The sequence below is a fragment of the Bactrocera oleae genome, chromosome 5 (assembly GCF_042242935.1).
Source record: "Bactrocera oleae isolate idBacOlea1 chromosome 5, idBacOlea1, whole genome shotgun sequence".
Taxonomy (NCBI): domain Eukaryota; kingdom Metazoa; phylum Arthropoda; class Insecta; order Diptera; family Tephritidae; genus Bactrocera; species Bactrocera oleae.
Window position 1 is genome coordinate 41,102,494 of NC_091539.1, and position 20,940 is coordinate 41,123,433.

General features: G+C 34.9%; 1 protein-coding gene and 1 long non-coding RNA gene across 2 annotated transcripts; one reads left to right on the plus strand and one right to left on the minus strand.

Annotated features, from left to right (window-relative positions):
* Positions 1-4,341: 4,341 nt before the first annotated feature.
* On the plus strand, positions 4,342-20,739 carry FucTC (alpha-(1,3)-fucosyltransferase C). The gene is made up of 3 exons (XM_036366191.2): positions 4,342-4,390; positions 13,977-15,037; positions 19,737-20,739. The coding sequence occupies exons 2-3, from the start codon at positions 14,169-14,171 to the stop codon at positions 20,173-20,175; spliced, it is 1,308 nt and encodes a 435-aa protein (XP_036222084.2). The 5' UTR covers positions 4,342-4,390; positions 13,977-14,168; the 3' UTR covers positions 20,176-20,739.
* LOC118681469 (uncharacterized) lies at positions 7,476-8,855 on the minus strand. The gene is made up of 3 exons (XR_004977216.2): positions 8,083-8,855; positions 7,750-8,030; positions 7,476-7,692 (listed from the first exon to the last, which is right to left on the minus strand). It is a non-coding gene; the product is annotated as an uncharacterized lncRNA (long non-coding RNA).
* Positions 20,740-20,940: the final 201 nt, after the last annotated feature.

Below are 20,940 nucleotides of genomic sequence, written 5' to 3' on the forward strand. Positions count from 1 at the left end.
GATGCTTTGTATTATTCCTGTTTGATTATTCCTAACAATTATTTTAATGAGGTGTGATTACTGTTAAGGTCGATCCCTGACCGATCTTGAAAAGTTTGGCAAAAATATTTACGCAAGCACAACATCCTCCACATCGGATAGTATTAATGAGAGCACCATCAAATTGAAGACTTGTTTACAGTTCACCGGAATGAAATTGAAGTGATATTTTCTTTATTGAAGGGTCTAAATTTGTCTGCTACAAAATCGTTTTAAATACTAGTAACTGGCGTACCTAAATAAAAGCGTTGTGCGGCGCGTTTTTTACCGCTCGGCGTTAACGCCGACGCGGCATCCTTATATAAAGCAACAACTTTACGTCAAGTTCTTATTTAAATTCTAAAATTATTACAAAATAAATAAAAAGTAAAACGAGTTAATTTAATAATAATACTTACATCCATTTTTAAAAGCATTAAGCGTTAAGCGTCAAGGAATTTTTCAGAAACATTACAATTTCTTGGTTTTTTGCAGCCGACTTTACTTCTTAACACGCTGTCAAAAACGAATTTATTTAGGCATACGTCATACAAAATCTATGGGCATGAGGAATTTTTGACGGTAATTTAACGCTGCCGCTTTTATTTAGGGACGGCAGTGAGGAATGGCTAAGTTCGGGTATAACCAATAGTTTTATACTCTCGCAGGGATCAAAGCCAGAGAAATACTTTCAGGTGTTGGTAAAAATGTATATAAAACAAGAAAAAACGTTAACTTTGGTTGGACCGAAGCTTTAATTCCCTTCACATTCCATACAAGAACTTGATCGGGCAGCTTGTATGGCTGCTACATGCTATAGTGGTTCGATATCGGCGGTTCCAACAAAGGAGCTGCTTCTTGAGGAGAAAAGGACGAGTACATATCGATATCTCAAAAACTGAGAGATTAGTTTGCGTATATACAAACAGACGGACACGGATAAATAGGTTCAACTTGTTATGATGATAATTTATAAGTATGTACATTTTATAAGGTCTCCGACGTTTCCTTCTGGGAAAAAACTTTCTGGCAAACTTAATATATTCTGTTCTGGATATAAAAATGTTGAATAAAAATTCAATATTTATTGTTAATATTTGGTATCCTACTGACTTATATTATAGGTCAGAGACTCACTAAGTTTCATTACTACATTTTTTTCGTGTCCGAGATATTTATATTTAAATCAAGCTTTTCAACTCAAATGATATAAGTATACAATATATTATATAAGTATATAAATATGTTATATGCACTTAGTCCTGCCAACAATGAACGCCAGTACACTACACGAACGCAATCCACTCACGAAGACCACATACTAATACACACAAACATACACCACCCGCGCAGACACCACACAACTTTACACTTAGGATGCTACGCACCGCAACTCTACACCACACAACCAAAACCAGCAACAACGCATCCGTCGCAGTATCATCTCGTCTTTCGTTATCATCCGGATACTTATTAAAGTTTAAACATTCAAATATTGTATAATTACCATACAACAAAATAAAGTCTGAATACAATATTTTAAGTATCCTTTTTGCGTTACAAAGGTTCAGTGCGCGGTAAGTGGTGAGTGCCAAGGTGAAAGAATTAAACAACCATTCAAAAGCATCTGCACTAGTCTATAAAATACAAGGTGCGTTCCAAAGTAAACAGTACAAAAGTAACAAAGTAAACTCTTGTGGCGCCATCTATATGTCGACTAGTGCGTTAGAATCTGCTATCCTTTATCGATTTCCAGTAAAAATTTCATGACATTTCATCTATTGGAAGTGAAGTTATTGCGTTTTAAGTGTCAGTATGTTTTTGTCATCGGTGCGAAAATGAGCTTCGAACAAAGAGCCAACATTAAATTTTGTTTAAAAATTGGTAAAACTTTTACCGAAACGTTTCAATTGATGAAACAAGTTTATGGCGATGATTGCCTATCCCGTAGCAGAGTGCACGAGTGGTTTCAACGTTTTCAAAGTGGTCGTGAGGACATAAATCAGAAATGAGCCGAAACCCAAAAAATCGCGCCTGGAGAAGTCAAAAGTGAAGACAATGCTGATTTGTTTTTATGATTCCAATGGTATTGCCCACAAAGAAGTTGTTCTACCCAGCCAATACGTTAATGCGGTATTCTACCTTGGAGTTTTGAAGCGTTTGGTGCGCCGTATTCGACGTGTTCGGCCCGAATATCGCGAAGATGGAAGTTGGCGTTTGTTGCACGATAATGCGCCGTCTCATCGATCGACGCTTGTGGCCGATTATTTGACCAAAAATCACATTTTAACAATCAACCACTCCCCGTATTCACCTGATATGGCACCGTGCGACTTCTATCTTTTCGGAAAAATGCATTTGCCGATGAAAGTCCTGTTTACTTTGGAACGCATCTTGTATATCTTGAAACATGTTGCTACAGAGTATTATAGTTTTGTTCACCTAACCTAACGGTTGTTTGTATCACCGTATACAAATGATCAGGATAACAAGACAATTCGAAGCTGTAACTTGAGTAAAAATTCTGATATCATAATGAAACTTTGTGCACGTGCTCCTTAGCAAAAAATTATGCTCGAGTTTCTAGATGGCCGTAATCGGACCCTCGCCAAGCCCTTTGTGGGCGCCATCGCTCGAAAGCATATAAAATACTATCACTTAATTAAGAAATAAAAGTGTGATTTAATACAGGGGATTGCAGTAACAAGGTGAACCTAAGGGTTAAAAACCTTTAAAATTGGGCGTGGACCCGCTCTCTAATAAGTTTAATGTATTGTACATATTTCCCAAACAATTCAAGCTATTTCAGCCAATTCACTAAGGAAATGCTTTAGAGACAGTAAATTTTACACCCGAGCTGGTAGGAGAGGGTTTATTATGAGCCCGTCTACACTTAAGTGAAAATCCATATCTCGGGCTATACTCAACCGATTTCAAACATATTTGGTATGTAATAAAACTCTGATACTCCTACATTACAATGTGATAGATGTATATACAAATAGGCGAAATTAAATAAAAACCATGCCTACTTCCCATATAACACAATTTTAAGTCCATCTGATTCTTCCAGTATAAAAATAAATAACCAAAGAATGTATATTTCAAATTACGCCTAAAAATTTTCAAAATCGGACCATAACTTTTGAGGAACTCAGACGCCAAATATGTGGACCCCAGTGCGTATGGCTGACTTTTTGTAAAATTGCTTGAAAATAAGTTCTCAAGTATACCTGAGCAATGTCAAAAAATAATGCAATCAGCCCTTCCATTTCTATGCCACCCACGATTTTAGTATAATTTTAGCTGACGGGTATAATAAAACTATGGAAGGCTATTGTAATCAATTCACGATTTCGTCGAACAATGAAGTTGAGCCCTTTCGCTACATTTTTTAATATTACCAATGGCTGAAGTTATTTGGCCGGCTTTGACCCTTTCAACTTGCTAGAGTATGAAATGTTCGGTTACACCCGATTTTTTCTCTTCCTTACTTGTTGTTGTTTGAATTCTTAAAAATCGTTTTTTAGGCTGTCGCACTAGGTGTGCCCCTTAATCGCGTTGGAAATGATCGCTACGTAGCTTGTGTGGCGTTTTCACTTTTCATGCCAAGTATTTACGTTTGTCACGCAACGAAATTACCGCTAGTGGGGGTGGCGTAATATGTAATGTTTACATATGTATGTATGTATGTATGTATGTATGTGTTTAGTTTTAATGATGGTGACAATGATTCATCTTGCTTATGTAGAATACATTTAACGGTAATGACGCACATAAATAATGTAAACAAAATCACGCTTACGGTGTTTAACTTAATTTTCTATTTAATAAAAAATTAAAACAAAAACCAAATCAAGAACGCTTCTTGCTATATTCCGCACAAACGTGATAAATTTTATTTGCATGTCGTCATATACATATATGTATGTATGTACATACAATATATACATATGTCCGTATACATAGATGAGTATGTATGTATGTATGTATATATTTATATTTTTTATACGCTAACTTTATGTGCTGATTGAACAATGTGTATATATTGCCGATATGTATATACATATATATACATATATACATATATATATATATATGTACATATTCATGTATATTTGTTATATTTATGTGTGCACATTTGCTTGTTAATATATACATATGTATGTACATATACAATAATGTATTTGATTTTTTGTGCGTTTGCTAGTACGTTTGCATGTATGTATGTATGCACGCGCGTGTTTGTGTATGTGTAGTATAACCACATTGCACCACTAGAAAATGTAGTAACCAGCCTTCTCGTTGACCATCTTATAGAACAGTTGCATTTTGTTGTGGTAGGTGTTTGGAACTGTGTGGCAATTCTCCAGTTAGTATTTTTTTTAGTGAACTAGTGTTCTTGTTATTGTCGAAATACAAAAAAATTAGAGGTGACTTATTTGTTACATTGTCGGCATGACCATTGGCACTTGCAAATTAATGGCGGCCGCTATGTGCTCATTGCAAGTACAAATGTACATATGTACATATACACACACATACACAAGTATGTAACGTTGTCGTTAGCGAAGACGTGGGGTGACCGCGAAAGAATCGTTAGCGTCTGACTTAATTGTTTGAGCATTACTTAAATGCGATTAAGAGAGTACATATGTACATGCATACATATGTATGTATAAATATGTATTACATACAAGTTTGAGCAATAGTTATGATGAAATACACATAAAAAATCGGTGTAAAAAATTTATTTAAAAAAAAAATACATTAATACATACATACATACATACACATGGGGAGTTCCGTTCATTACTTCCCACCCACCACCGCTGGCGTCGCTATCACAAGAGAAATTTACTATGTCTTGTAGAGGGCTATAGTCAAAATTTGAGCAGTTTTGTTTTGGCCGCGTGCGCAAACGGGCTTTACCGCGAATTTTAGGAAATGGAAAAAAAGCAATATCGGTCGTTGGTTCGATTTTTGTTTTTGGAAGGCGTGATTAGCGCAGTGAAAAAATTGTTTATACATTGTGGGCTTTTCTCCATCAATGGCCTGTCAAAAATTGCTTTAACGATTTGCATGTCGACGTGTGTCGGGTTTTTGCGAGCTAAGCTCAGGTGCACGAAGCGGCTAAGATGGAAGAAAATGTGGCAAAAGTCCATGACAAAGGTATTGACAGACCGCCGATCAACGATGCGCGAGATAGTTGAGTCAGACATCTTAAAAGTTGTGTTGAGTGACGCGTTTGCTCATACCCACTAACAACAAGCGTAGACGAAGGTCCATTTCACACCAATCCGAAAGATTTTTTACATTGTTTCGTGACCGTCGACAAAACATGGATCTACTTGTACACTTCAGAGACGAAGGAAAGGCTCATTCACATACAATTTTCTCCGCTTTGCGTGACAGTTCATACAGAAACAACGAAGCGCAGACAACAAAAGGTTTGTCACAATGAACGCGTCAGTGTTTCTCTCTAATAAAAATGGCAACTGTTGCTTGGCAAAACGTAAAAACATGAGAGTTGCGCAACATTTTGCTTGGCTTCGCGTCGAAAACTTTTTTTTGTGTAAAAAAGTTCTATGTAAATTAACGAAAACAGTTGAAACAATCTACTTAACCTGGTGATCCTGTTCGAAGAGGGAAAAGACAGTTCTATCGACCGAAAAGTTCACCGTTTTCTGTCATTCCCAAGGTCTGACTACCGGGGAATGGGCACATCGGTTGCATGGCTACACTATGCTGAATTATTGGGTCGTTTCGATACCTGAATTGTAGAAAAATGGTCCCACTTGGCGATGAAACAATTGCTCGTGAAACATGGCAACGCACCGGCTCACATCTTTGCCGTTGCCAAGGTCAAATCGGTCGAATTAAGCTACGCACTGCTGCCTTATCCACCCTATTCTCCAGATTTAGCATCGCGCGACTTCTTTTCGTTGCCAAACCTCTTGTAGGTCTTCTAAAAACGTATTTTTTAGACGGCTTAAAGACGTTGGAGCATCGCTGGATGTATTCTATTATGAGGAGGCTTTATTAAGATATAAATATAATTTTTTTGTAGACTTAGCACATATCGGAACGCTCTCGTATAGTTAAAAGAAATAACTTTAAAAAAATTCCAGCGTTTTCCTAGTGAAAAATCTCAGATAATCGCGCAAATGTGTTTGCTTTCAAAAACAGTGTTTAGGAAAATATTAATATACATATAATTAAATCAAAGAGTTATCTTTTTTCTCACAACAATGTAGTTACTGATGAGTAATCCGCGCACGTAATTACATGAATGAATATTCATAATGAGCAGTTTTAGAGTGTCTGACACATATTTTTTTATGTAAATAAATTGAGATAGCATTTTCTAGTAAGAGCAACAACAAAAGCAATGCTTTTCAACACCCCCTTTGCTGAACCACCTGTTCGGTTTATAGAAAAATTACTTCATTCAAGCAATAGTGGGTGTGTTTGTCGTACGTAATTCCATAATGAAAAACCAAATAATAAAAAATGAAATAAAAACAATAAAAACAATAAAAACGTACAAATACAACAATTCTATTCTATTGTTGAATGTGAGAATTGGTGTCTAACTATTTGATGTGCATCAAGAATATGAAATTAATTAAATTGTAAATGTATGTATTTATGTATTTATGTGTTCTAGCATGACAAATGTCGAACATACGGTTGTGAGTATTTGTTTGGGCGCATACATATGTACATATATATTTATAAGAAGCCGATACAAATTTAATTCGATCCAAAAATATGTATGTGTAAATATGCTTGAATTCGCGGAAATTGTTGAAAATTCGAAAAAGGTCTTTTTTTTGAAATATATATTTTAAGCAAATCGCTTTAAAACCCGTTACCTCTACATACACACTTATGTTGTGTATTTATCTAATTGGGTGTTACTAAGAAAACTAGCGAAATTTCGATAAAAATAAACAAAAATTGAACATTCTATACACACATTAAAATAAAGGGTGTTTCATGAAGAGTCAATTTCAGCAACAGTTTCATGTATAATTCAGTTTGAGTGGCAGCTATATGCTAAAGTGCTCCGATATCGGCGATTCCGACAAATGAACAGCTTCTTGCTGAGAAAAGGAAGTTTGCGAAATTTCAGATCGTTATTTCCAAAATTGAGCGACTAGTTCACGAATATACGAATATACAGATGGACAGACGGATATGGCTAAATCGAATCAGCTCGTCACGCTGATCATTTATATACATATTTATATGGTACATGTATATGTATAATACATACTTTATAGAATCTCCGACGTTTCCTCTGGGTGTTAAAAATTTCGTGACAAGCTTAATATACACTGTGTAAAAAGTGCTTCGAAACTTTTCTAATTCAGCCTTTCTTAATATTAAGGCTCAAAAAATTATTTTAACATCTGATCAAATTTGACCCGGATTGACAAAAAAAAACTGCATTTTCACGTTTTTGAATACATATATTTATTTTTGCTATTAAAATAGGGTCCTGAACTAATTAATACAAGCTTAACTCAATTTTCCATACACTTGTTATAAGCCACGGCTGGCATGGCCATTAACAAATTTTGTGTGTTTTCGGTTTCGGCTAATTTTTGGAGCGCCATTTGCTAGATTGTTGGACAGTTTCGACATCATATTTATGATATACACCTACTATCAAGTAATGATGCGTTTAATATATGTACATATTTACTATACATACTTATGTACGTGGGATTCTCGGCTACGGTGTCGAGCATCTCTTCTGCGACCTCGTTTTTACAAAAGGTTCGGTACGCGTCTAGCATTGATACGCTTCATATACAAAACATTAATCATTAATAATGTGATAAGTCGATTCCTCAGAAAGGTTGCGATCCTTTGCTATTTTCTGCTGCCATCACGGCGAATTTCAAGTACTGTTTCTTTAACTTTTTCGATGTTATCGCCATTAACAGAGCTGAATGGGTGAATCGCATGAGGCAAGTTGACTTCACGACCATAACTAATTGCTGTGTGAAACTGAAGTATTTGTGTTTGTGATAAAATAGACTTCAAACTTACTTCTGCAACATTTTCAGCGATTCCGTAGCCGTGATTCCATCAGAAACACAAAATTTCAAGCAAACACGTTGTTTAATATTTTTCCATGTTAAAAACAACAGACAAACTTTTCGAGTCGTAAACTAACAGCTGTCAAACTCTAGGGCAAACAAATTATATGGATTCGGTTTGCGCGTGCAGTTTATATGAATTCGTCCAAGTCAATTTTGATTTTGATCCAAAATAGTATTCTGTTACTAATATAATTTAAACATAATGTCGAAGCTTAAAGATTTCAATATGTTTTTGATACTGTTTTATAGACTTTTATAGATATTAATTCAACCAAGTTAAATTAAAACATTTATAGAATTGCTAAACAATTATATTTTCTTGTTCAGTTTCAGTTCTTTGTTGAACCAGACATTGTTGTTGTACAACCTCTTCTATCGGTACAGTACCGCTTTTCGAAGAACGTGCTGCTGATAGAAGAACCATTAGTTGCCGTACTATAATGTTTTTATTAAACCAACAATGTTATCGGGCGATCCACGAAATCGGGTTTAAAAAATCAATTTCTCCCACAGTCAGCAGCTCCATTTTAATACTTGTAAGAGAGATTTTGTCAAATACCTATGAATACAACGAGTATTCATATAAGGATGGTAGATAATATGGCGTGTTTCATGTGTTGAGTTCATGACAGTTCCAGATCGTGTCACTAAAAATCTTTAATATATGGTAAACCCTTACGTTTCTCAATAAAACTACGCTCCAACCGGAGTTAAGGGAAATACTATATATGGTATATCTCAATAAAAAAAAAATAGTCATAACAATAAGGTGTCACAGTAAAGGCCACTCTTAGTAATTATTTTGAACACTATTTAGATGTAATAGTGAAAATGAACATGCAAAATATCATTTGCGGTTTCGGTACATTAGATTAATTACAGGCACACGAGTATGTCCGCCCCATTAAGCCATGTCCTGTCGTGGAATTAGTGGGTTTCCCTGTACAACTACATAGCTACACATACAAATCCATATGTGTTTATAGTGTGCACGTGTTTATTGACCATTATTTGCCGTTGGGTGATTTTATACAAGTCACTACCAACAACAATCATACTAATATGTAAACTTTGGTAAACAAAAATGTACACAGCACGCTAATCTCTAAAGGACAATAACTCAAAAGCGACGATTTCGTGTCATTATTCACACTGGGCTGCAATGTAATCAATAAGTGAAATTTTATGATTACTGAAATAAAAGTATTCTTGAGACTCTTTACTGTATATCCAATGATGATAGCACCCTTCCGATTTGATAGATCTCAGTTTTTGAGATATCAATCTAAAATTTTAAACTAGTTCTTTTCTCTCCAAGAATTGTCGGCACCGCCGATATGGGACCACTATAGCATATATGGGAGCTGATATAAAAGTTGAACGCTCAAAATCAAGTAAAGTCCTTGACAACAATCATATTGTGATATGTCTTTCTACTCCAAGTCAGCCCCAATTCGATACTTCCGCAAGCGATAAGTCCCCCTTCTCCCGTCTGCAACAAATGTTCCTCATTAGTTGTTGATGTATATAATTCTTTCAGCATTAAAGTTGCTATTCACAGCGTTCCCTTTCCAACTTATTTGCTGGGTTTCATTTCATATTCGTCTCTGCTAACTCTAAAACGTCCATAGACGCAGAATCTTTATCTCGAACATTCAATAATCGCCTCATCGGATGTTGTTTATTGCAAGAGTATTTTACTTCTGAATGAATAGGTAATTATCATAATTGTAACAAAAAGCGACTTGTCAAATATGTATAGTTGGGAATCGAACAAACAGCTGGCATTCATCGAAATAATAACTATTTATTATTATTATTAAAAGTTAACTCAGCTATCTCTAGAACTCAGTACATAACTTCAGTTCAACTAAACTGACAAAAAGTTTGATAAAAGGGCTTAAATCATTTTATTGCTCATTTCTGTGTTCCATTTGAGGGACCTAAGTATATCTTTTCTTACAGATATCGAACCTTCCATAATAAATAGAATAAATAGTTTAAAAAGTATTAGTAAAAATACAAATTCTTCAACAATTGGTAATTGACGTCAAAATAAAGTATACATCGGACGGTCGAATACGAGTACATCTTAATAATGCTGTTGTTTTTCTAAGCGAGTGACAAAAGAACGCGCAGCTCGTCTTAACATCCCCTTGAGGAAATTAACTGAGTTTGTCTTGGTGATTCTTAGGAATGGCGTATTGTTTCATCACTCGTTTGTCAAAGAATGGCGTCATATGCAATATTTTCTTTCAAATACCATTTCTAATATGCGAACAATTCCTGTATATACTCACGTGAAATATTTCAATGTACGCAGTACTTATTAATCTTCATATATAGAACAGGTGTCTATATTTATATTTTTGGTCAACACGCCGTGAAATTTGTGGTGCTTCGCTATAACTGAGTATGAGTTTGTTCGCTGCTGTTGTAGTATGGCTAAAAATAATGTGTTAGAACTATTTACACTACATTCAGTTGAACCGTCATTAATCATTATTACTCATATTTTGAAAAACGGTTACACACCCTCTAATTACATTCTTTCTCTTCCATCTAGATTTACATGCATATATTTTAATTATTGTATTATGGAAAAACATTATAGAATAAGCTTTAGAAACATACCGGTCAAAATCAAGTTCTTGTCTATGACTTACATTATTGCCCAAGGGACACAGAGTAGTATTGCTATATAAGAATGGGAAGGGCAACAAAGAAAATTTTTATAATTTACAGGCCATTTGACAGTTTTCTATGTTGCCATTTCCCATTCTTAAATTTATTACGTCAAGCAATCTTGTTTCTAGCATTCTTGTAAGAGTCTATATTTAACTTGTATGGAGAGTGGAGTTACTATTCCTCTTCCAATTAGCTACACTACCATACGTTCTTAGTTAAGGTCAAGCATTTAGCAGGATGAAGAGACATATGGAATATATAATATTATAATTTCATAATAATTTGTGTAATACTTATGTATATGTATTCTGAAATCTTTAGCGTGTTGTCGTTCATTTGGTTTCCAGTTGGCTAATGCTAAGATATCTCTCGACTAATTTTGGTTATAATATACGGATCTGTCAAGAAACTGTCTTCTCTATTAGATAGTGCTCTTAAGTACTACGTGCAACCTTTACTACTAACACATTGATTTCAGTCACCGAAACATCTTATACGCCAGTGCAGAAACCTTTCACTATGGTTAAAAGTAAAAGAAATTCATAGTAAGTTGAAACCCATAGGAAAGGAAAGAAAAAATAACAAAAGTGAAAGGTAAAATAATTTACGGGTGATCTTAAAATTTCGATTGAAAATTAGGATCGTTTTTTGATATTAAGTCAAAATAAAGGTGAAACAAGAAAAAACGTTAACTTTGGTTGTACCGAAGATATAATACCCTTCACAAACACTAAAGGTTCCTAACAAGAAATTGATTCGGACCGTTTTGTCTGTATGGCAGCTATATGCTAAAGTTATCCGATATGAACAATTTCTCCGGGGTTAGCACCTCTGCCCTAGAAAGTAAACCATGTCAAATTTCGGGAAGATATCTCACCAGATGAAAAAGTTTTCCATACAAGCACTTGAATCCGATTGTTCTGTTTGTATGGCAGCTATATGTTATAGTGCTCCGATATCAACCGTTCCGACAAATGAGCAGCTTCTTAATGAGAAAAGCACGTGTTCTAAATTTCCGGTCGATATTTCAACAACTGAGGAACTAGTTCGCGCATATACAGACAGACAGATGAACATTGCTAAATTTAAGATTTAGATATATATTTTTTGGGGGATCTCTTTACTTAAAAAACTTTATTTACCCTGTTCTGGGTGTAAAAATAAATATTTTAAATCAAAAAAACTGCAGTGTGTTTGCGTCACGAAAGGTAAGTTCATTCCAAATTTCGTGAAAGAAAAAATTTGTTGTACAAGAAAAAAATTAAAAACCCAAACACTTACATTATTTTTTTTTGTAATTTTTATTAGTTAGCTGTACCCGGCGTGCCCTGCTATGCCCTTTTTATACACATATAATAGTTTTGTTCACCTAACGGTTGTTTTTATAACCTAAAACTAATCGAAATAAATATGGAGATATATATATAAACACTCAGGATGACGGGGCGAGGTCTGTCCGTTCTATTGAAATACCCGTTAAGTCTATTTTTTCTAAGCTACTTGACCAATTTCACGGAAATCAGGTTTATAACATTATTCTGATATTTCCATAACAGGGTATGCGAGTTCGGTCTATAATCACGCCTACTTTTCGGATGAAAACTTTGCAAAAATAGTGCCGTTTAGAGGTGCCATCTCAAGTGTAAAAATTGTCAAAACCTGAATTTCGATCGAATCGATTGTAATGTGCTATGTGCTATAACTTATCGAATGTATTATATATAGTAGTTATAGTCTATAACGGTGCAGGCGAAGAACAGAAGAGGACGCGTCACATGCCGTGATTTTGTCAAAAAGTCCTCCGTTAGGACCTTCTATAGGAATAGACGAATAACTGTGCAAAATTTCATGTCTTTCCGTGCTGTGGTTCGGATCTTCTGCGGGTACTTAACGAAATAGCGTTTCATTTTTATATAGAAAATAATTTTTTTGCTTTAAATTATCTACCCTGGTCTTTAAATAGACTAGTGCAGAAGCGTTTGAAAATGATAAACAAATAAAGAAATTCATAGCAGGTTGAATACCATCAGAAACGAAGGATAAAATAGCAAAAATTAAAGTAAAAATAATTTACGGGCGAACTGAGGTCGGGAAGGCCAAGAGGAGCGGTGTGGATGAATTTTTAAGTGTTAGAAACGGTTTATCTCGATTTCCGGCAAAATTACGAGTCTTATAGAAAAACGTTATATGGCAATGTTGTAGATCTTATATTTTTTCAGTTATGGAGTACTTTTGACAACTAATTGTCAAAATACAACAACAAAATTTAACAGCTGGTTTGTGGCAGCTGTGCGCAAACGGCTAATTTTCTCGTACCTCGGACACTTTTGGTTAACTTTGGCAAATTTTTAACGATTATGAACGAGTAATGACTAATTCACATAGAACTTTTGCTTCGCTTTGCGTGAGATATTTGCTTTGACAGAAAAGTTCGATGTATACTTTTGTATGAGTGTGTTGTATGTGAATGGGCCGTAATTGTCCTCCTTCTTAATTACTAGGCCAATCTAATAAGGCTTGGATCAGAGTTACAATGTATGTGTCTAGTTTTTTAAAGAAAACTGCTGCATGAAATGTTATACAAATTGTCAGAATATACTTATAAGACTTTAAAAAAAAAGTCCGCCAAAATTACAGTTTTCATACACAAGAAAAACTGAAAAAATCAAAGTGATCGGATGATTTGTCTTCGAATTACAACTGTAATAATCTAAATAAGCTGATTGAACTGAGCGGCTATACTTTCGCAGTACTCGTATGTAACTCAAAACTATTTGCAATATTAATTTAAAAGTTTAGTATGTTATTTTGAAAGGCATAAGTGGGCTATCGTAATATGTGAAAACAAAAAATTCTTAATTTCACACTAGATGTGCCTCAAAACAAAAGTATTTCCTGCATTTCTTTTTCCCTTCTACCCTCTTCTACGTAGTGTGATTTACTATGAGGTAGTGCTGTACAAAACACATGTACATACATGTGTGTAAATATTTACCAATGCCAGAAATTGTGACTATATATTTACAGGTACAAGCTAGACCCATTTCTTGCTTATAACTACATAAGTACATACAAACATTGCGATTGTTTACTTTGAGTATCTACTAATGATTAACTATTTTGTCTATTATCTTCTATGTATGTATTTATTAGCGTCACCGGCACATGCTTATCTAATCAAATATACAACTCAGCGATGGACTGAAGTGTGAACATTGCGCGGAAAGAAGTGAGCTAATCGGGGAACTATTATCGATACTACAAATCTACTTAGAGATATAAAAAAAATTTTTGGGTGACCAATCGGTGATTGAATTGAGCACGTACACATTTGTTGGCATCGCCATGCGTTATACTGAACGTGCGTCCATTAACGCTTCGCTGCTCGAGCGTCGTGGCGATGAGGAAACGAACGCAGTTGAAAACGTCGCGTACGCAACGAAGGACACGATGTACAAACGTAAAAAGTGCACAATACTGCTCGTGATTCTTGTGATCTGTGCCAGTTTTCTGGGTATTGTACATTTGCTAAGTATTGCGCCCGAATTTAATCAGTACAGAATATTACGCGCCTATCAGCAACAAATTCAAAATGAAGCAACAGCTGTCGACGCGGGTCGACCGCGTACTATACTTTTTTGGAATAGTTTTTTTAAAAACAAACGTTGGGGTTTCGATGAGGATACGCTTGGCCCAGATTACTTTCGCGATAAATTGAATTGTCCAGTGTACCGTTGTGATTTGACGAATAACCGGGACTTTTTGCCCGCAATTGAAATGTACGACGCAGTGCTCTTCCATGCGGCCGAACCGTTTCCTCTATTGCATTCCGTGCCCCGCGTACGTGCGCCGCATCAGCTTTACGTGTTTGCCTTAATGGAACCGCCGGGCGAGACTAAACATGTACTCTCCGACGAGGGTGGCTTCTACAATTTGACCATGAGCTATCGGCTCGATTCGGATTTGCTGTGGCCCTATCAAATAATCGAAGATAAGGAAACTGGCGCAGTAGTGGCGCCGGCGATTCAGCCCAAGTGGCGACAGGTGCCAACCGTGTGGAATGACACGAACGTTACGCAGTTATGGGATGGTAAAACTCGAATGGCCGCTTGGTTTGTATCGCATTGTGAGACGTTGTCGAAACGGGAAAAATTGGCAGCGGCATTACAGGAGCACATTCCCGTGGATATTTATGGGAAATGCGGCAATTTCAGGTGAGTTGCTTACACCAAAATTGGGAAGACTAAGACTACAGTGTGTTAAATGATGGACAGCTTGTTGGCACAGGAAAGTTGCCACTTTCGGTCAAATATTTAGGTGAATCAGTCCGTTTGGAGCATAGGAACTTTGTAGATTAACGCTGCGATCTATATAACAAATCGAAAAGAGAGCGCAGCGAACTTTTTTCAAGCGCTATATTATTACTTATGTAATTAGGTAGAAATAGTATAAATCAGATAAGATAATATAGATAATAATAATAATAATAATAGCTATATTTCATAAATACGAAATTTACAACACGTTTGTCGAGTTTTTTTGAACGCTATGAAATATTCATAACTGTCATAGCGGTAATAATTCATATTTATCGTACGCTTGATAAGATTAAACAAGCTATTGCAGTCATCAGGTGCGGTTGTGGAATCGTGATGTTTGGTATACAGTAATAACTGCAAACAACAGAAACTCATAGATAAAAACAAGTTTACGTAGAATTATTTGCGAAAAAGTGAAATTTTTCCAAGTGTGTCGCAAATATTGAATACACCAAAGATATGTGTACGCAACCCTAATAATATTATATTTATTCAAAAATAGGTTTTATTCATTAAAATCAGCAGCTTTTAGTTAGGTTAGTACCTTTGTAATAAATGAAGAGTATTGTACTTAAGACTGTTCCTATTACAAGGAAGTGGCAACACTTCAAAAAATATCTTAGACATAAATGTGTATCGTTTCAAGCCTATTTTAGTTCGTTGTCCTTACTGCAATATTTCATCAATTTGTTAAAAACTATTTAAAAGAAGTAAGGAAGGGCTGAGTTCGGATGTAACCGAACATTTTATACTCTCGCAAAGTCAAATGGTATACTCGTTTTAGATTTCTTTGCGGATTTTGCCACTTTATTCTATTGTGACCGATATTTTCGGTAAAAAGTCAGTTATACGCACTGGGGTCCACATATTCATTACCTAGGGGCTTGAACAGTTACATACAATAATTTTTGCTTGATATGCATAGTGGAAAGTGACAGAATCAGATTAAATTGAAAATGGTGTTATATGGGAAATAGGCGTGGTTGTAATCCGATTTCGACCATTTTTGCACTATAACATGGAAATAAAAAGAGAATGTTGCGTATTAAACTTGGTTGAAATCGGTTTAGCAGATCCCAAGATATGGGTTTTCACCTAAAAGCGGGCGGTGCCACGCCCACTGACTAATTTTGAACGCGGTTCCTATAAAGTCATCTCATACCATCCCAGAGATACAATTTAGTGTCTCTGGCGTGTTTAGTGCTTGATTTATCGCGCTTTTAGTAGTTTTTAACACCGTTTTTACCGTTATATGGGGAGTGGGCGGAGTTGCCACCCGATTTCAACTATTTTCACACCGTCAATAGAAGTTCTAAAAGCATTTGCTTCCAGGGAATTTTGTTATTATAGTTTTAGCGGCTTAGGAGATATGCACATTAAACCTATTAGGGGCGGGACCACCCCAACTTTAAAAAAAATTTTAACTGCAGATGCCCCTCCCTAATGTGATCTTGTGTACCAAGTAAGAGTCTTGTATCTTGTTGCGGAGCTTAGTTATGGCAATTTATTTGTTTTTGATTAATGGCGTTTTGTGGGCGTGGCAGTGGTCCGATTACGCCCATCTGCAATATCAACCGTCTCACGGTACCAAGAAACATGTCTACCAAGTTTAATAAAGATATCTCAATTTTTACTCAAGTTAGAGCTTGCACGGACGGACAGACGGACGGACGGACAGACAGTCACCCGGATTTCAACTCGTCTCTTCATCCTGATCATTTATATATATATAACCCTATATCTAACTCGATTAGTTTTAGGTGATACAAACAACCGTTAGGTGAACAAAACTATTATACTCTGTAGCAACAGGTTGCGAGCGTATAAAAAGGTGGCAGCCCTTTTCACATATGTATATTTCCGACTTAAAATTTGCTCAAAACTTTTTTGTTTGTTGTCCATGTTGTTATATTCCATCAGTTGTAGTAATTTATTTCCATAGAAATATTGAAACATGTGGCAACCTCTCTAAAAATAGTTTTTGTAGCTGTAAAGTTTCTTAGACCATTTTAGCTCCATACTAGTAATAATCCCATTATTCAATAAGTTTTGCTGAAATAAATTTGTATAAACCGGTGGCAACCCTCTACAAAATGATTTGCAACGGCAAAAGACTTTAAAAGTCCTTAATTTGAGTGAGTTTTTTCTTTTCTACTATAACATTTTATTTTAAAATTACAAACATGTGGCATCCTGCATTTTCTTAAAGATCCACATATTTCAGTAAATAATCTAAATCAATCGAAATGATAGCAATATCTGCAATAGCACTGTCTGCATTATTGTAGGGTTATGCTTACTGCGAGCGTATTGAATTTTGATATACAAGTACACTATATATCGGGTTTTCCCATAGGTATGATATCCTTTCTAAGTGTCGTTTCGGCCATTTTTAATATGTCATGATCTGTAATTTTTTTTATTGTATTCAGTAGTGGTTTCAATTTCAACATGGAAAAATATACACAAGGACAGCGTTTCCAAAATATTAAATTTTATTATCAATTGAAAATTTTCGTGCGGTTTTGCCATTTTATGGTTGTAATAATCATCCACCTGTGCTCGCTATTCGTTAAATTGTCGAAAATTTCGAGCGTACATCATCTTCAAGTGCCAATAAGACAAAATATTGCTGCCGTTCAGGCAAGTGTTGCTGAAGAACGAAATTTGTTGATTCCAAGACGTTTTCAAGATGGCGGATTTTGAGAAAGGATATGGGCTTGTATCAGTATGCAATTGTTCTCACTAAAGAACTGAAGCCATCGGACCACCATAAACGTCTATTAGCTGATTTTACCTGAGAACAACTTGAAAACGATACCGATTTTTTTAAGAAAATCATCTTCTCCGATGAAACTCACTTTCATCAGAGTAGTGTAGTAAATAAATAAAACTATCGATTACATTCACCTAAATTGACAGTTTGATGTGGTTTTTGGTCTGTTGGAATCATCGGTCCATCCTTCTTTCGAAATGAAGCTGGTGATACCGTTACAATCAATGGAGAGCGGTATGGATCGATGATAACCAAATTTTTATGGCCGCAATTGGAAGACGTTGATTTTGACAATATCTGGTTCCAAAAAGACGGAGCCACGTGCCAGACAGCACTTGCAACAACAGAATTATTGCGAGAAAAGTTTGGAGATTCGATAAATTAAAGAAATTGTGACATTGAATGGCCTCAATGAAGTTGTAATTAAACACCATTATACTTCTTCTTGTGGGGTTATTTGAAGTCATTGGGTTTTAGCAATAAACAAGATACTCTTCAAGCTTTGGAAGTGAATATCGAACGTGCTATACATACGACTTGATTTAGCGGCAAAAGTACTCGAAAATTGGGTTCATCGAATTCGGTACTGCAAAAGAAGTCGTGGAGGCCATCTGCATGATGTTATATTCAGAACTTAATTGAATTTCCTTAACAATTATATAGTGTGTTTAAAAAAAAAAAAATCATATCACTCTCATTGTATATGTACATATATATTGTATTTTTTTTGCTTAACCTAAGTGTAAATTTTGTAGATTATAAAAAAGAAAATTTTTGGACAAAAAAACTTTTAACATCTAGAAGACATCTCACTTTTAAAGCAAATTTCGAGTTAAAATTTTTTTTTTGTTTAAACTCTTCACATTTATATAAAAAATTACCGAAATTGACGGTTTTTGACTTTATTTTAACGCTTAAAGAAAGCATATTGTCGTTTAAGACTTTTTTTAAAACTCCAATAATGACCACCAAAATTTTTTAAGTTGATAACTTTTAATTGGCCAGAAAGAGGACTTTCCACAGCTTCTACAACACTTATAAATATATTTTTACGAAATAAAAATTTTAACTAGAAATTTACTTTAAAAGTGCCGCATCTAGATGTTAAAAAATTTTTTTTTTGCATAAATTTTCTTCTTTTTCTCAGGCTAAGCAAAAAAAAATGTTTTTTACGCTCCACCCAAATATATATGTATATATTTTTTTAACTATATAATGATTTACATAGTCTCCTGATCCTGTGGAAATTTCTTAGGTAATGACCTATTTTATTTTAATTTAACGAATTTTCTTCCTCGTTAGACTAAGCATCTAAATAAAAAAGAAATATTTCTAACTTTATACCTCACATGGAGGTCTCGAATTCGTCTTTATATTGACTGTACGAGTTTAATAAATGTTCCCGAACAGCTTTTCGTGTAGGAACTACTCATCTGTGATTGGACTTCCGTACCAATTAGTTATCGCAAAGCACATAAAACCCTTACATATTCCTAAATCACTGAATCCAATTTCAAGACAACTTTATCGAAACAGGGAGAGTATTGCAGTTTATTTTGAATATTTTTGAAGGGTAAACCCACTGTCTGATAAAAAAAATTCACTTAATATATTATATAAACAATAGACGGTGTCCGAATAACATATTCAACAGCCCTTCGCCATAAAAATAATTTGACCAGAGTTGCCATCTAAAGAAAAAAATTAAATTATACAAATAGTTTAAGTGTCTATTTCTAAAATACTCGTATTTATATTTGGTTATATGAGTTTGAAATGAGTAATTATTAAGTTATTGACAAAGTTTTCTATTTGCAGTTGCCCCCACAATTCAAATAAATGTGATGAACTATTGGATAACAGTTATAAATTCTATTTTTCCTTTGAGAATTCGTTGTGCAATGACTATGTGACCGAGAAGCTTTATAATGCGATGCAACGCTATGTGATACCGGTCGTATTTGGTGGTGCTGATTACAGTCGCTTCGTGCCACCGCACTCTGTGATAGATGCTGAAGATTTCGAAAGCGCTGCAGAACTTGCTGCATATCTTCGTTATGTAGCCACGCATCCGGATGAGTATATGCGTTACTTCTGGTGGCGACAGTATTATCGTCTGAGTTATCGTTCACCTTTCTGTGACCTCTGTGCGAAGTTGCGCAGTGTGCCTTTTATGCAGAAAACACAAACATATACGAATATCGAGAAGTGGTGGATGGGTGATCAGTGTCGTTTTGAGGCTAAAATTAATTTTTAATATTGAGAAAAAAATGAATTAATCTATATGTATAAACTTAGTGTATGTATTTTCAGCCTTAAATTAGCCGTTTTCATACACTTAAGTAGTTATAACAAAGAAAGGTGCTGTTGTATTATAAAAGCTATTTCTACAATATATAAATTATTATACCTATGTGTATATTAAGCTGTCTTCGATTTGCCAAACTCTAAAGAACAGCGAATCGAACAAACAACTCGTATAAATGTGAAATACTTATACATATCAGAAAGAGATACAAAATAGAGACGCTAACAATATATTGTCCTTTGTGAGTTCAAAATAACAAATTGTGTTATCACTTTCACATACAAATTTCGTTGACAAGAGAGTAGAGCACAAAAATAGCGAGCCGAGCAGTGGCGATTCGAAGACGGTTTTAATAAATTTTTCATTTGAAACAGTCCCCAGTTAATAGTATAAGAGTATAATATATTTAGAACAAACAGTATGTGCCTTCATAAATTGCCTTTGTAAGACATTTCCCACTTAAAATTTTACACAAAATGATTTTGAATAAACACTTTTAGTATTGTACTTAAATCGATAATTTTTTTCTATGGTATTTTGTTTCAAAACAAGGATATATCAAGGGATATATTTATTTACTTTTAATGGAAATGACAGGTTTAAAACATATTGTCATTGACACGTAAGTTTGGCATTATCAAATAAGTATATACAAGGTATTTTAAGAGACGGGAGTCTCACTATTTTTCATGTAGTTCGTTTAAAGTATTCATA